This window comes from Peromyscus leucopus, chromosome 19, assembly GCF_004664715.2.
Source record: "Peromyscus leucopus breed LL Stock chromosome 19, UCI_PerLeu_2.1, whole genome shotgun sequence".
NCBI classification, from domain to species: Eukaryota; Metazoa; Chordata; class Mammalia; order Rodentia; family Cricetidae; genus Peromyscus; species Peromyscus leucopus.
The window spans coordinates 26,634,583-26,651,836 of NC_051079.1; the positions used below are offsets into that span (position 1 = coordinate 26,634,583).

Below are 17,254 nucleotides of genomic sequence, written 5' to 3' on the forward strand. Positions count from 1 at the left end.
GGAACCCCAGTTAAAGTGATGGGCTCAGGAAAAAATACGTTAACATCAAAGCTCAATCAGTTCTAAGAAATGTACCACTCTAAATTGAATGATAGTGAGGAAGTTTGTAATAATGTGATAATGAGGAAGGTTGATTTAAAATGCATTAAAACTCAATTTATTTCAGAAGGAAACTTACCATTAAGATAATAAGACCTATTACGGAGTTATGAGAAGTAAGAGCATAGTATTGTTTGATATTCAAAGACAAATGGAATCTTTGAGCTGATTCATGGTCACCTGACTTATGACAATTGTGACAACTCAGAAACAATGGGGGATGGATCATCTTTTCAGTTCAGAATGCAAAGCCACCTGGGAAACTATGGACCCAAATGTTATACACTTGTAAGATTTTAAGTTGATTATAGCTTTAGATATGAAAAATAAAAAACAATCACTCAAAATACACGAGAATTCTTATGACGTTGGAGATGGAAAGATTTAACACTAGAAAAGTGCTACCCAGACATGGAAAATATTGACAGATCAGGTTAAGTTAAAATTAGCAATTTTTGTTTATAAAAGACACCATAATGGGGTTAAAATAGAAGGCCAGAGTGCCTTATTTACAATATGCATATGCAAAACTAAGATTATACTAAGAATATAGATTCTTCTGCAGACCAACTAGCCATCAGACAAATGCCTCAGATAGAAAAGACCTTATCTTGAGAATGAATGGCCAATAAATATTTAAAAGTTTGCATCATTTCATTAATCACCAGGGAAATGCTAATTAAATGTACACTATGACATCCATACTCACTAGAGTGGTTAAAACTGGGAAGACAGCATCAAATGTTGACAAGATTATGGAGCAACTGGAATTCACATGCATTGCTGGAATTACTCTTTCACATTGCTGGAAATGGAGCCAAATCCACTGAATGCACTAGGCAAGCATTCTATGATTGAGCTACATCTCTATCCCCAACTTCTAAAGAAATATCTTTGAGACAGTGACTCACTATATATCCCACACTGGCCTTGAGTTTGTGATACCCCAAGTGTGTCTTCCCAGAGATGGGGCTATAGGGGTGAGCCACCAGGGGCAGCTCAGTACAACTACTTTTGAAAACTACTTCACAGTGTTTGCCAAGGCTAGATGTATTTTCACACTTGGATGCACAACAAACAGCTCTGACACATGATGTATGCTTATTTTATACACAGGACATGTGAAGAAATGTTCACAGGAGTAACACTGAAAACTCAAACCTGGGCTGGGTGGTGGTGGTGGGGCACGCCTTTAATCCCAGCACTTGGGAGGCAGAGGCAGGCTGATCTCTGTGAGTTCAAGGACAGCCTGGTCTACAAAGTAAGCTAGGACATCTAGAGCTATTATACAGAGAAATTCTGTCTCAAAAAACCAAACCAAGCCAAGCCAAGCCAAATAAAAGCTCAACCTTGAAATCCCCAATGTTCCTCATCTGGTGTGTATGCATGTGAACTAGAATACAAGACTATGGAGGAAAGACATGATTCAATGAAAACAACACAACATAGAGGAGCACACCAGAGAAAATGTTAGCGAAGAACAGTCCTACAGCAGAGAAATATTCCACTGGTTAAACTTTATGAAAGTTCTAAGAAAGGCAAAAAGTCAGTGTAGTGCTTAGGAAAAGAGTAGCAACCAGTGAACGGCAGGGGAAAAGTTTTCTCGTTAGGTGTGTGCTGATTATTCATCTAGATACTGGGTATTAGACTGTATTATCTTGGTGATCCTCTGTTGTGCTGTACACTTAAGACTGTTTTTTTTTTACATGTTTGTTATGTTTCAATGAAAAGTAATTTGGGACTATTCCAATATTTTCTAGTTATCCATTGCATTGAAGTTATGTATTCAAAACGTCTTTCATATAGATCAACATGCCATTTTGCTCATTTAAAAAGTTGCATTCCCTAAAAATTAACTCAGCAAATGTGTTGGAACTTATGGTTGCTAAGAATTGAGCATACAATGGAGGATACTTCTGTCTCCTAAAGGGTGTTTAAACCGCAGGGCTGGGAATGGGAACGGAGAGAACATTATGTGCAACACGAGAATAGTACGCACGGTGGCGCTGCAGGCTAACAATTTGTATAACTTGGGACTCTCCGAATGCCCAGGGACGTCCTTCCCCGGTAATCAGAATGCTGACTGTTCCCTGAAAAAAGGGGGCATTTACATAAGATCTAGGAGAAAGGACTCATGTAAGCAATTCAGTAAGGTTTAATTGGAGGTTATTTCACCAAACCTAATCTGTGTGGACTGAAACCAACAAGATTTAGAAGAAGCAGCGCCCTCCGGACTGCATCTGAACAATGGAGACAGCTGTAGCAAAAACGCCAGAGAAAAGGCAAGTCATTTTCCTTACTATATTGCTGCTTTTGTGGGAGGCTGATTCTGAGGCAATTAGATATTCCATGCCAGAAGAAACGGAGAGTGGCTACTTGGTGGCTAACCTGGCAAAAGATCTGGGGCTCAGGGTGGGGGAACTGGCCACCAGAGGGGCGCGAATCCATCACAGAGGAAACAAAGAGCTCTTGCAGCTGGATGCTGAGACCGGGAATTTGGTCCTGAGGGAAAAACCAGATCGCGAGGTGCTGTGTGGGGTGACAGACCCCTGTGTGCTGCATTTCCAGCTCATTCTGGAAAACCCTGTGCAGTTCTTCCAAACTGACCTGCAGATCACAGACATAAACGATCATTCTCCAGAGTTCCCTCACAAGGAAATGCTCCTAAAAATTCAAGAAAGTGCCCAGTCAGGAACTGTGTTTCCTCTGAAGGCAGCTCAGGACTCTGACATAGGGAGCAATGCTGTTCAGAACTACACAGTCAGCCCCAACCTCCATTTCCATGTGGTTCCTCAGAGTCGCGCTGATGGCAGGAAATACCCAGAGCTGGTGTTGGACAGAGCCCTGGACAGGGAGGAGCAGCCTGAGCTCACTTTAACCCTCACTGCTGTGGATGGTGGGTCTCCGCCCAGGTCTGGGACCACCACAGTTCGCATTGAAGTCATGGACATCAATGATAATGCCCCCCAGTTTGTACAGTCGCTCTATGAGGTACAGATTCCTGAGGACAGTCCCCTTGATGCCGTAGTTTTGACGGTCTCTGCCAGGGATTTAGATGCTGGGATACATGGGAAAGTAGCCTACTCTCTATTTCAAGGTGATGAAGTTTCTCAACCATTTGTAATAGATGATGTCACAGGAGAAATTCGTCTTAAAATGATATTGGATTTTGAGGCAACTCCATATTATAACATGGAAATTGTAGCCACAGACAGTGGAGGCCTTTCAGGAAAATGTACTGTAGCTATACAGGTGGTGGATGTGAATGACAACGCCCCTAAACTCACCATATCCTCGCTCACTAGTTCCATCCCAGAAAATGTTCCTGAGGCTGTAGTTGCTGTTTTCAGTGTTTCTGACCCAGATTCCGGGGACAATGGAAGGATGGTGTGTTCTATTCAGAATGATCTTCCATTCATTTTAAAGCCCACATTCGAGAATTATTACACTTTAGTGACGGAGGGGCCATTGGACAGAGAGAGCAGAGCTGAGTACAACATCACCATCACAGTCACCGACATGGGCACACCCAGGCTCACAACACAGCACACCATAACACTGCAGGTGGCCGATGTCAATGACAACGCCCCCGCTTTCACACAAACCTCCTACACCCTTTTTGTCCAAGAGAACAACAACCCTGCCCTGCACATAGGCACCATCAGTGCCACAGACTCAGACTCAGGCTCCAATGCTCACATCACCTACTCTCTGCTGCCCACCCACGACCCACAGCTGGCCCTCGACTCGCTCATCTCCATCAATGCCGACAACGGGCAACTGTTCGCACTCAGGGCGCTGGACTATGAAGCCCTACAGGCCTTCGAGTTCCACGTGGGCGCCACAGACCAAGGCTCTCCTGTGCTCAGCAGCCAGGCACTGGTGCGAGTGCTGGTGCTGGACGCCAACGACAATGCGCCCTTCGTGCTCTACCCGCTGCAGAACGCCTCTGCGCCCTGCACAGAGCTGCTGCCCAGGGCGGCAGAGCCAGGCTACCTGGTCACCAAGGTGGTGGCAGTGGACCGCGACTCTGGACAGAACGCCTGGCTGTCCTTCCAGCTGCTCAAGGCCACGGAGCCCGGGCTGTTCAGCGTGTGGGCTCACAATGGCGAGGTGCGCACCTCCAGGCTGCTGAGTGAGCGCGATGCTCCCAAGCACAGGCTGCTGCTGCTGGTCAAGGACAATGGAGATCCTCCAAGGTCTGCCAGTGTCACTCTGCATGTGCTGCTGGTGGATGGCTTCTCTCAGCCCTACCTGCCTCTGCCAGAGGTGGCGCGCGACCCCGCCCAAGATGAGGATGTGCTCACTCTGTACCTGGTCATTGCCTTGGCTTCTGTGTCTTCCCTCTTCCTCTTGTCTGTGCTGCTGTTCGTTGGGGTGAGGCTGTGCAGGAGGGCCAGGGCGGCCTCTCTGGGTGGCTGCTCTGTGCCTGAGGGACACTTTCCTGGTCACCTGGTGGATGTCAGCGGCGCAGGGACCCTGTCCCAGAGCTACCAGTATGAGGTGTGTCTGACTGGAGACTCTGGGAACACAGATTTCAAATTCTTTAACCCCATTATTCCCAGTAGTCTCTTTCAGGACCCCTAGCTAAATTTCAGTGTCCGGAGACCAAGGTTTCAATAACCGAATCAGAATTAGTTGCTTGGCTATTAATATTTTCCTTTTGCATTCAATAATCTTTCCATGGGACAATATATTTCTATGTGGATTTTATTCGCTGTTTTTTCTGGTGTATTTTTTTCTTTTGGATCTGTGTTTCCTCTTTTATTAATGCAATCTTGATGCATCTTTTTCTTTCACTAATTTGGAGGGTATGTAACTTCGGTGTGTTTCTCTGGTCATTTTAAATAGTGTTCTTGGGAACTCATTTCTTCCTCTTCTTTATAACCAGGGTGGCTTTCTTCAACACCCATCTCAGATCGGATCTTTTTGAGGCTATGCATATAACTTGCTCTGTCATATTCACTTTGATTTTCACTTTCACTGCAGCTTGTTAATTATACAATGTATAGTGTTCAATGTGACAATTTCAGAGATGCACATACCATGCCTGGATAGCACTCACCTCCTTATCACATTCTTTAGTCCCGTTGTCTTCCTTCCCACCACACTCTTCAATGCCCCATTTTGCTGTCATGTACTTCTTGTCTTTTAGAGGGTGACTATTTAGCTTAAATGATCTGCAGTTCCATCTCCTTCAAAATGACAATTTCATTCTTCTTGATGCCTGAATAAAGTAATTCCACCATGCATGTATGTGTTTTCCTCACCACACTTCTGTTATCATGATAACACACCTTTGTGTACAGCTAATGAAGTGTGATTATCAGATTCAGTCATCTGTCATAGTTTTATGTGTTTCATATATAAACGGAAGTGGTGTGCTGTTAAATTTATCATCTTTACTGACAACCACAATTAGTATTTCAACATTTTATTTGCTTATGCACAGGCCAAAACTGCTTCTAAATGTACCAGAATAAACCTTGTTTTACCTAAGCCACTGCAAGTGATGGAGTGTGCTTTCACCTTGTATGAGAAGACACTAAGTGAGGCATGTGTTTGCGTGATGAGTTGATGTGTAAATGCTGGAAATAAATGAGGACCCATTAAACTTGCAACAATATATGCAGATGAATGGCTTTTAAGTGTTTTAGTATTTTTATTATTAGTACTTACTTGCCATAAATTGGGTGGCTTAGGCACAATATTTCCATTGGGTCCTAACAATGGGTTCTTTCCTCCCTATTTCAATCTGTAATGATGTACAATTGTTTGGGAATGAAATCTGTCAATCCACAGCAGCCTTCTTCCTACTAAATTGTAATTGAACAATGTACAAATATAGGAATTTATAATGGGCAAGAATAGTATCATTGGGGAAGTTTAGATTTTCTCCAAATAAAAATAATACATGTAAACAACCCAAACCCAGAACATGCCTATTTTGAGTGAATTTTAAGAGTTTCACATAACAAACTATTATTCCCTTGACTAAATTTATTTTAAACGACTTTTCATATTTTATCGTCCAGATGTATCCAACTAGTATTTGAATGGTACTGTCTACAAAAAAAATAGTTGAACTTATCAAAAATTGAAAATGACTTGGAAATTCTGGAAAGATAGAAAGTAATATTGGCATAATCTCAATCATCAGTACCTGTATTTCAATCATCAGTACCTGTATCTCAGTCATCAGTACCTGTATCTCAAACATCAGTACCTGTATCTCAATCATCAGTACCTGTATCACAATCATCAGTACCTGTAGCTGTGTAGTTATAACTACATTTAAGTGCCTGCAAGAGCGGGTGAGCCACCTTCCAAGCAGGAAGCTCCCAAGCATAAAAAACTTTCATGTAAATGAGCAATGTAAGCATGAATTCTTAATAATCAAAAAAATCTTTCTTTTCAGCCTAAATAATTTGTATGAAAATTTTCATCTTTTCATACGTATCTGCAATTTCTTGGAAATTATGTAATTCATATAAGACAACTATTTTTGAGAGGCACTATAGTGTATGATATCACACTAAAGTGGGAAGGACTATATGCTGATGATCCATTTACAACTTGAAGATAAAGGAGATACTGTATCAGTAGGAGTGTACATGCATGTGTGTGTGTGTGTGGGTATGTGTGTGACCAAAACCTGGGGCCCACGGTGTACAAGGTATGTCTTCAATCACTAAGCTACATCCTCAATCCCAGATCCTATTAGCAATTTAACTTATGAAGGGCCTGTATTTATACATTGTTGACAAAGTGGGCATAAAATTTCTAAGCCAATAAAATAACCTGTACTGAATTTGAAGACAAAAAAAATCAGTGTTGTTTCAAAGTTATTTTTATTTCTGGGCAGTTAGAAACATTTTATCCATTTATTTAGATTGATTTACAAAACTACTGCTATTATATTTTGGGACAGGTTCTTATTCAGTTCTCTTTGTAGCCTAGGCTGGTCTACAACTTTGCTCCTGATATCTGGGATTTGTTGTACCACCATGCCTGGTTCCCAAGGCCTCTTTATATGGATATTTCACTAAGTGCAGGACTCAGGGACAGGTTCTTATTCAGTTCTCTTTGTAGCCTAGGCTGGTCTACAACTTTGCTCCTGATATCTGGGATTTGTTGTACCACCATGCCTGGTTCCCAAGGCCTCTTTATATGGATATTTCACTAAGTGCAGGACTCAGGGGATGTGGAAGTTTGAATGTAATTGGCCCCCATAAACTCATAGGGAATGGCACTATTGAGAGATGTGACCTTGTTGAAGGTAGTGTGTCACTGTGGGGGTGGGCTTTGAGGTCCTTTTTGCTCAAGCTTCACTCAATGTAACATTCAGTCCACTTCCTGTTGCCTTCTGATCAACATGTAGTCAAGACCATGTGTGCCTGCACACTGCCATGCTCCCTGCCATGATAATGGACTAAACCTCTGAAACTGTAAGCTGCCACCTCAATTAAATATTTTCATTGATAACAAACTAACTATTGTTGCACTCTGGGGCATTTTACAAACTGCAAGTCAGATATCCATGAAAGAGATGACTTTGTCTATCAATTCTCTAGTAATAAGGTTGTTACTAATTATGAACAAGTTGATATTACTGTTCTTTCAATGTTTGAAGAGGAAACAAAATTAAACAAAAACAGAGTCTTCTTACTGCTAAATAAGTTCAGTAGATACTAAGTAAACTGAAAGTGCTCTTTTGGTTTTCTTTATAGTTTAGTTTGCAGTGCATAATGCAATGTCTCATTCAAAACAGGTGCTCAATTTGCAGTCATTAGATAACTAATTCAATTTTGTCAGAATAACACCAATCTCAATGGAGCCAATTTTTAATTTCAATCTCTGGAAACTCAGAGAAGAGCAAAACAATACATCAATCTCTAATTTGGCTCCAAATTGAGCTCATCAGTGTCTTTGATTTTAGGGATAAAGAAAAAAAAAGAGTTTTTTTTTGTTCATCCAATTAACTCTCAGAAATCTCTATTTAAATTCTTTGGTGTCTAATTGGTGCTACTATTGGCCTTTGATTACTCTTTACAGCATCAAAATTAAGTGAAAATTTCAAGATAGAGGTTCATTCACTTATTTTCAAAACATCATTTCAAACAGTATATACTATCTCTTATTTTTCTATAAAGACATAAATTCAGAAATTGAATTACTTTCTTGAAAACCCACTGTCCTATTTTAATGCATAACAATAGTTTGGTTAATCATACACTTAAGAATGAAAATAGTTTTCTACTGTTCTTCTGTCATTCAGTACTGTTGATTACAAGTGCGGTGTCAGCCAGCTTCTCCAGCATTATATGTAAATCCCTGTTCCTTCCACAGTTGATTTTCCCAAAATCAGAGAAGTGATAGATCTCATTTTATTTTAGATTATTTCATTTATTCATCACATTCTGACATTTGTTATTCCAGAACTCAAAAGTCATATAATACACTACATTTTTTTTAGTAGTTCTCATCTTCCTTTTTCAAAAATTCCACTTGGCATATTTTCATAACAACTAGTACATACCTCCCAATTGTCGTTTCCTACATTTGATTTGACCAAATTAAATCTCTTTCACCCGCAGTCTCTCTGTGTGGTCATGCATCTCTCTGTCCTAGGGGAGAGAAAAAACATTGAACCTGTCTAGTCTTTTTTCAAGGCCTTAGTCATCTTTAGCGATGCTGTTTTGTCAGCTCCTAACCGTCTTTTGGAAGTCCCTTCATACTGCCCTGGCTTTAATGGTCTTTAAAAGAGAGACTGGAGATCTCATGGTAGTTTGCACTCAGATTTCAGGAGATCTAAGCTTTAATTAAGAAGACTTGCTGAACTTTGTCACACATGGGTAGAGGTTATATTCCACTTGTTTGAACCAGGCCCAAACAGGTGTGGGGCTTACAATTCTGCATTTGCTTTATGAAGCCAACATCTTAGATAATATCTCCTTCTTCGTTGCTGTTATGGTGTCTGTTGGGGTGCCAGACCTGAGACCCTGTGAAAATATTTTTCATAAAGCAATTGATGAGTGAAAACCATGGGGGAGAGCCTGCCATGGTGGTGGATGCCTTTAATCCCCAGCACTTTGTATCCAGAAGCAGGTGGACCTCTGTGAGTTTGAGGCCGGCCTGATTTACATAGTGAGTTCCAGAACAGCCATGGATGCATGAAGAGCCCCTCTCCCAAACTGCAACACAACTACACACATTGAAAAACTTCCAGTCTTGATACTGGCAATAAATATACAAATTTGATGATGGCCAGCAACATTGACACAACCCAAAATTCCTGTTCCGAATGAGCGATTGTCATATTTAGGCTCTAGTGATAAAATAAAATTGACTTGATGCCCCAAAGGCAACTCCCTCCTCATAAAGCCACATGTCTAACACTACTGCTCTAATAACAAATATCAGAGCAGCAACTATGTATCAACTCATTCTGTGACAGGAAACTGTGACAAAACAGGGCACATACAATAAAAGGAAAGAAAATTATATATCCATTTACTTTACCAATGTCAATGTGAAAATTCTCAAGAAAATACTGGCAAACTGACACCAATAACAGATGAGATTGTATGTCATGGCTATATAGGATTTATCCGGGACAAAATTGGTTCAACATACAAAAATCAGCACTGACATATCATTAATGGACCAAATGATTGGGGAAGCCACACAACCATCTTAATAAATGCAGAAAAGCATTTTAAGAAAACCTTATAATTAGACAGAGGAAACACAGAACTACCTTTGGTGTGACTTCTCATATACAAAATCTTAAGTGGCCTGAAAGCATAGAACATTAGTGGACAAATTCAGCAAGTGTGTAGAAGAAGAGATCACTACCCTAAAAGAAGTTATTCTGTATGCTACCACTGGACAAACCGAAAATGAAGAAGAACTCCTTGGAATCAACAGGAGCAAGATGCTCAGAAAAGAAGCAGGCAGGCATGTAGATGAATGTCATACAGAACCCTAAAAAACATTGAAGAACATTCTAGAAGGCCTATGTAAGAAGGAAGTGTACCTGGACGGGAAGACTCCATATTGTAAAGATTATCTTCAAACTAGTTTATGACTTAATGGAATTCTTACCAAGATGCCTGTTTGCTTTTCTCCTAGAAGTTACCAAAATGTCCCTAAATTTTTCATGTGAAAATGCAAGAACTCTTGAATGACCAAAATAATATTGTAAAAAAGAAATTTGAAGAAATCAGACTCCCTGATTTTATTGTGATGCTCTGAGTGTGAAATAAAATATTTGAATGATTTATGAACTAAATGTATAAATATATGTTGTATTCAAATTGACATTCAGGAGTGATTTGTTAGATATTGTCTTAGAGTGTATCAAAATTTTATAATGTACTTTAAAATATTTTAGGGTAGGAAGGTTAGTTAATATCAAATTTTAGTTTGTTTTCACCAACATACACTACCTGGTTTGTAGCTATTTCACTCAGGTGGTCAGCTGATGAATTAGATCTATGCAACAGTATCTATGCATTGGAGTATTCCAAAAGGTAATTCCTTCTTTAATAATTTATAGCAAATTGCATGGACTCTTGGTATTAACCTTAACACTTTGATATTTTATCACTGTGAGAAAATGCTATTACAAAACTGCTTTCTTGTTTTCCTTACCTGATTATTCAAATCCTCAATGTGGGAGAAGACTAGCTCTCTTCCAGTTTTGTTTTCATGATCCCTCTGATGCACAATATTATTGAATAGTTGTACCAATTATGCAGTTTCAAGCAGTGACAACATTGGTAAAGAAAAACATCTGCATACACTGTTAAAATGACATTAATTTGGAAACTTTAAAGAGGTGTTTGGCTTAAAAACAGAATTATAAGAATTTCCCCAAGAAGACACAGGGTGGCGCTGCAGGCTAAGATTGTGATAAAGCTCTAAAATACCAGGAATTGCTCCTGGCAAATACAGAACAAAAGACAGCACTCCGGAGCTGTGAAGAGGTTTGGGGACGGATATACTAGTTGAATGTAAGATTAAGAGCAACGTTGTGAAGATTCCTCTCAGAAGGAACCAGAAGTCAGCGTTTCAACGCATTTGGAGCTTGCTAAAGGATTGGATGCAAGCACTCACTTTCCCAACATGGAGAAGCTAGAGAGAATTCACCCAAACAGGCAAGTGATTCCTTTCCTTTTTATGCTGGTTTTGGTTCAGGTTTGCAGTGAGCCAACAATTCGATACTCTATCCTGGAGGAAACAGAAAGTGGATCCTTTGTAGCCCATCTGGCCAAGGATCTGGGCCTGAGATCTGGGGACCTGAGTGCCCGGTCTGCACGGGTGGTGTGTGATGATTACAAGCAGCGTTTGCTGCTGGATCCTGAGAATGGGGATCTGCTTCTGAGGGAGAAACTAGATCGGGAAGAGTTGTGTGCCTCTGTGGATCCCTGTGTGCTGCATTTCCAGGTGTCCCTTGAAAAGCCAGTGCAGTATTTTCAAGGAGAATTACTGATCCAGGACATAAATGACCACTCACCAGAATTCTCAGACAAAGAAATGCTCTTGAAAATACCAGAAAACAGCCAGCCAGGCACTCTGTTACCACTAAGTTTAGCCCAGGACTTGGATGTGGGCAGCAATGGGCTTCAACAATACACAGTCATCCCCAACTCTCATTTTCATGTCCTCACTCGGAATCATACTGAAGGCAAGAAATACCCAGAGTTGGTGCAGGACAGAGCCCTGGACAGAGAGCAACAGGCAGAGCTGAGTTTGACCCTCATAGCTATGGATGGTGGCTCTCCACCTAGGTCAGGAACAGCCATGGTTAGAATCCTGATCCTGGACATCAATGACAATGCCCCTGAATTTGTGAACACCCCCTATGAGGTGCAGGTCCTGGAGAGCAGTCCCCCAGGCTCCCCAGTCCTGACTGTCCTAGCACAGGATGCAGATGCTGGCACCTTTGGGAGAGTTTCCTATGGCTTGTTCCAAGCATCAGATGAAATTCAACAAACCTTCTCAATAAATGAAGTCACAGGAGAAATACGATTGAGAAAGAAACTGGATTTTGAAAAAATTAAATCTTACCGTGTACAAATCGAGGCCATAGATGGAGGTGGTCTTTCTGGGAAGGGGTCGGTGGTGATAGAGGTGGTGGATGTGAACGACAATGCCCCAGAGCTGACCATATCTTCACTGATCAGCTCAGTCCCAGAAAATGCTCCTGAGACCATAATCAGCATCTTCAGAGTTGGAGACAGGGATTCCGGAAAGAATGGAAAGGTGGTTTGTTCTATTCCAGAAAACCTGCCATTCATCCTAAAATCCACTTTCAAGAATTTCTACACCCTGGTGACAGAGAGTCCACTGGACAGAGAGAGCAGAGCTGAGTACAACATCACCATCACAGTCACTGACATGGGCACACCCAGGCTCACAACACAGCACACCATAACAGTGCAGGTCTCTGACATCAATGACAATGCCCCAGCCTTCACACAAACCTCCTACACCCTGTTTGTCCAGGAGAACAACAGCCCCGCCCTGCACATAGGCACCATCAGCGCCACAGACTCAGACTCAGGCTCCAATGCCCACATCACCTACTCTCTGCTGCCCACCCACGACCCACAGCTGGCCCTCGACTCGCTCATCTCGATCAATGCCAACAACGGGCAGCTGTTCGCACTCAGGGCGCTGGACTATGAGGCCCTGAAGACCTTCGAGTTCCACGTGGGCGCCACAGACCAAGGCTCTCCTGTGCTCAGCAGCCAGGCACTGGTGCGTGTGCTGGTGCTGGACGCCAACGACAATGCGCCCTTCGTGCTCTACCCGCTGCAGAACGCCTCTGTGCCCTGCACAGAGCTGCTGCCCAGGGCGGCAGAGCCAGGCTACCTGGTCACCAAGGTGGTGGCAGTGGACCGCGACTCTGGACAGAATGCCTGGCTGTCCTTCCAGCTGCTCAAGGCCACGGAGCCCGGGCTGTTCAGCGTGTGGGCTCACAATGGCGAGGTGCGCACCTCCAGGCTGCTGAGTGAGCGCGATGCTCCCAAGCACAGGCTGCTTCTGGTGGTCAAGGACAATGGAGATCCTCCAAGGTCAGCCAGTGTCACTCTGCAGGTGCTGCTGGTGGATGGCTTCTCTCAGCCCTACCTGCCTTTGCCAGAGGTGTCGCGCGACCCCGCGCAGGACAATGACGACTTGCTCACACTGTACCTGGTCATTGCCTTGGCTTCTGTGTCTTCTCTCTTCCTGTTGTCTGTGCTGCTGTTTGTGGGGGTGAGGCTGTGCAGGAGGGCCAGGGCGGCCTCTCTGGGTGGCTCTTCTGTGCCTGAGGGACACTTTCCTGGTCACCTGGTGGACGTCAGCGGTACTGGGACCCTTTCTCAGAGCTACCAGTATGAGGTATGTCTAACTGGGGACTCTGGGATTGGTGAGTTCAAGTTCCTTAAACCTATGATCCCAGAGCTGTTGGTTCAGGATCCTGGGAGAGACCTTAAAGAAAATCTCCACTGCAGGGATAGCTTTGTGTTCAGCTGAATTGTAGGTTCTCAACCTATGGATCTGGACCCCTTCTGGTTATGAAAGACCCTTTCACAGAGGTTGCATATCAGATATTTACATTATGAGTCCTAACAGTAGTAAAATTACAGTTATTAAGTAGCAACAAAATAATTTTATGGTACCAGGTCACCACAACATGACGAAGTGTATTAAAGGGTCACAGCATTAGGGAGGTTGAGAACCACCAAACTAAGTAATATGAACTCCTAAGTGTTGTGCAATTCTTACCTTTTAAGAAATGATCTTTTAACGAAGTTCTCCACTGGTCTAACCTGCTTGCATCCTTAATTGCACTGATAGTTTCTCTTTTATTGCATGAAAGTACTAGGCTTTTAGTTGTACTAAGCATATTTCATATATTTTTCCACATATGAGTATCACTTGGTGATACTCCCACAACCCTAAATAACCCAAATAGCATAACGTTTTCTTTGAATTATACACTTAATGATCTTCTGAGACATTTGACTGCTCTCAAAAAACATACAATTTGTACAAATTTGTGACTCCTGAACTTTCCATGTGATTTCATATTTTCAAAGGTTGATTGTTTAAAGTTACTTATGTTGCCTGGGTCTTTCTGCACGAATGGAAAGCCACATTACATCGTGTTCACTTTCAGGCTAAGTGCTTTGAATAGTCAGCTCATAAAATGTAAAGTGTATATCAATGTACACAAGGGTTGTGACACTTTTTTGTGAGAATCATGCATGCTAGGGGTCCTATTTACTTGGTTGCAAGTATTCTGGAAATATGACTGCTAAAGTTTTGAACTCTTATTTGATGAAAATTAAAGAGAAAATGTGTAATTTCTCATCCCATTTATAAAATAAAACCGTTAAATCACTGCTTTGAAATAATTTCTTTTGATAATTAATCTCAGAATCAGAGTTATGTCTTATTTTTCAATAAAGGAAAATGCAGAGTTATTGAAGGCATCACCTTTAACTTTTCTTCCTTATACAATGAAGCCCAAGCATGATTTAATGTGTGTCTTTTCTGGAAGTTTCTCCCACCTTTCAAATGAGGAAATTTCTTTTGAAGTTTGGATATTCTCTTTGATTCTGTTTATTAGAAGATTTCAAATTTTTACTTTGTGCTACTTGGTGCCTTGGGTAGAATTTATCAATCAGCAAAAGTTATTTTTGGTGTTAAATCATTTTGTTTAATTGTTTAGCATACTCTTCAGTTACTTTGAGTGAAACTGATTAGTAATAATGAATACACTTTGTCAATAAATTGAAACAGTAGCATACTTACTGGTTTTTAATTGCAGCATTCTTTTGTGTTAAATAAGCCTGGTGAACTGATTGCTAGGTTTCTAACTCATTACACGTACTTAGATAAGTAAGACTGTATCAAAACTCCTTGAACTTTTGTCAGAAAATGAGCAATTGAAAGGTATTCTTTATATCCCACTGTCTATTTCTAAGTCTTAACTATCAGTCTATGTGAAGTGAAGTAGTTGTATTTTTACCCACGTTTGTCTCCTCACCAAAGCTACAGAACAATGGAAAAGGCAAATTACAGCAGTGTTTTCTCTTAAAATGTAGATTGTAGTTATGATTCAATTTTTTAAAAAGAAATAAATAGCCATGAACTTCAGTGGGCCCCACATAGAAGACCTGAAAGTGAGGAGGAGACCTGTTGGGAAAAGAGACTTTGACAGGAGAAGGGGGTAAGACAGGAGATTTGGAGTGTAGGAGTAATGTCTGAAGAGATAATAATGGACAATTTCTACCACTGGTGAGTCTTTGAATATTCGGGGTATCCAGAGAAACCTCATCAGGGTTTGTAAGAAGCAAAGCCCACTTGAGCATATCACAGGAAAGCTGCTCAACACAAGGTCCAGGACAGGAAAATTATTACAGCAGCCATATGAAAGTGATGTATTTCCTTTAAAGTAGTATCAGTAAAGCTAAGAAATGACTTTTAAGCATCAATCATAAAACCAAAGACAATATCTTTAAATTCCTGGGGGAAATTGGTATTCCCAACTATAAATCCAGCACACATAGCCTTCAAAGTTGGGAATTTTTGGCCAAGACTGAGAGAAATGGTTGAGTCACATAAGCGCTGAGAGAAATGCTTTTGGTGAATTAATTAGGCAGAAGGAAAACAAACCCAAAATATTGCAGACTTGTGTCAAGCAGTATACAAGTGAATATTGACCAGGTATTGACTGTATAAAGCCAGAATAGTGGTGTCTTAAAATAATACAAAGGCAGAAGAATAGATGTACAGAAAAATGAGAGAAAGCAGGAAAAGCTTTAAAAATGAAAAAGGAGCTGGGCTTGGTGGTACCCTTCTTCAATATCAACACTTAGGAGGCAGAGGCAGGTGGATTACTGAGTTTGAGGCCAGCCTAGTCCGCAGAGAGAGAGAGAGAGAGAGAGAGAGAGAGAGAGAGAGAGAGAGAGAGAGAGAGAGAGAGAGAGTACTAGACCAGCTAGGGCTATGTAGTGAGACCCTGATTCAAAAAATTTGGTTTTCTGAGCCTATTAGCTAATAGTCTTACTCCTTTTCCTTCTGATCATTAATTCATGGACATATTTTGTGTCTTGGGAGGAGCCTTTTAAGATTTTCTCTTTCTTTGAACTGTCTTTCTCTTCACACAACTATATTACATATTTCTTTATACTTAAGGATATTTTATGAGAAAACTAAATCTACTTTTAGAAAAAGTAAACAGTCTTCTATTTGAATGTTGTGTTTTCTTCCTCCTCTTTATTATTTCTTCCTGGAAACTGTATTTTTTGAGGTTCTTATTCTATTCTCCATGCATGTTGACTTTTCATTTTTATTTCCCCCTGCTGTGCCAGCAGATTGTCTCTATGTCATCTCAGCTTACCCGAGTCTTTTACCCAACAAAGATGTACAGAAATCTAAAAGTTATGTTTATAAATTGTTTCAATGATAATTTATTTCTAGCTTCATTAGTTTTCACAATGAAAGACCTCATTTAATTTTTATATTCGCCTTGGGATTGAGTTCCCATCTCTCAATTCTCCCTTGGTTCCTTTAGAGATTACCACACCTTCATGATGGAGAAGTCATATATACACACACTCCTACATAATGTACATGTGCAAACATATCAGATAAATTACACCCTCATCTATTCCATCTGCTTTCCGGTTATCATAGGTTTAGTGTGAGGAATTACTATCGCTAGCCTTGGCTGCTTGCTCCTCTAGTTTGCTCGTTAGTCTCAGTGCAACGAGAGCAGATTCCTGAGGAAGTCACTTCTTTCCTATGACTTTTTCATATTCACACATCTCTGCTGTGACCACCTTTCTTCTCCTCCCTGCCATCTTTGCTCTCACTCTTGTTCTTTCTCACTTTCTCATCCCTCCATTTCTATCTCATTTGTACTAACGATGTAGAGTCAAGAAGCACACTGCATAAGAACTGTGTGTGTATGTTGAATGTGTGCAGGGTATTTCATAAAAAATAAAATGTGAATGCATTGAAGTGATGAAATCATGTGAACTCATGGGCCATGGCTCTCTTCAATCAGGTTATCATGTTTTTCCACACACAATACTTTTATTTTTGCTTTTGTTAATCTTTAATAAACCGAACTGTGAAGAAGTTATAAGGA

The 17,254-nt window shown here is 41.0% G+C and overlaps 1 protein-coding gene across 2 annotated transcripts; it reads left to right on the forward strand.

Moving 5' to 3' along the window:
- Nucleotides 1-2,278: 2,278 nt before the first annotated feature.
- LOC114686174 (protocadherin beta-6-like) lies at nt 2,279-13,744 on the forward strand. Of its 2 annotated transcripts, XM_037197106.1 has the most exons (2): nt 2,279-4,602; nt 13,492-13,744. In XM_037197106.1, exons 1-2 carry the CDS (start codon nt 2,347-2,349, stop codon nt 13,624-13,626), a joined length of 2,391 nt encoding a protein of 796 aa, XP_037053001.1. In that variant the 5' UTR covers nt 2,279-2,346; the 3' UTR covers nt 13,627-13,744. The 2 variants fall into 2 exon arrangements, with proteins under 2 accessions (XP_037053001.1, XP_028716655.1); XM_028860822.2 differs by lacking the exon at nt 2,279-4,602 and having other exon boundaries at nt 8,107-13,744.
- Nucleotides 13,745-17,254: the final 3,510 nt, after the last annotated feature.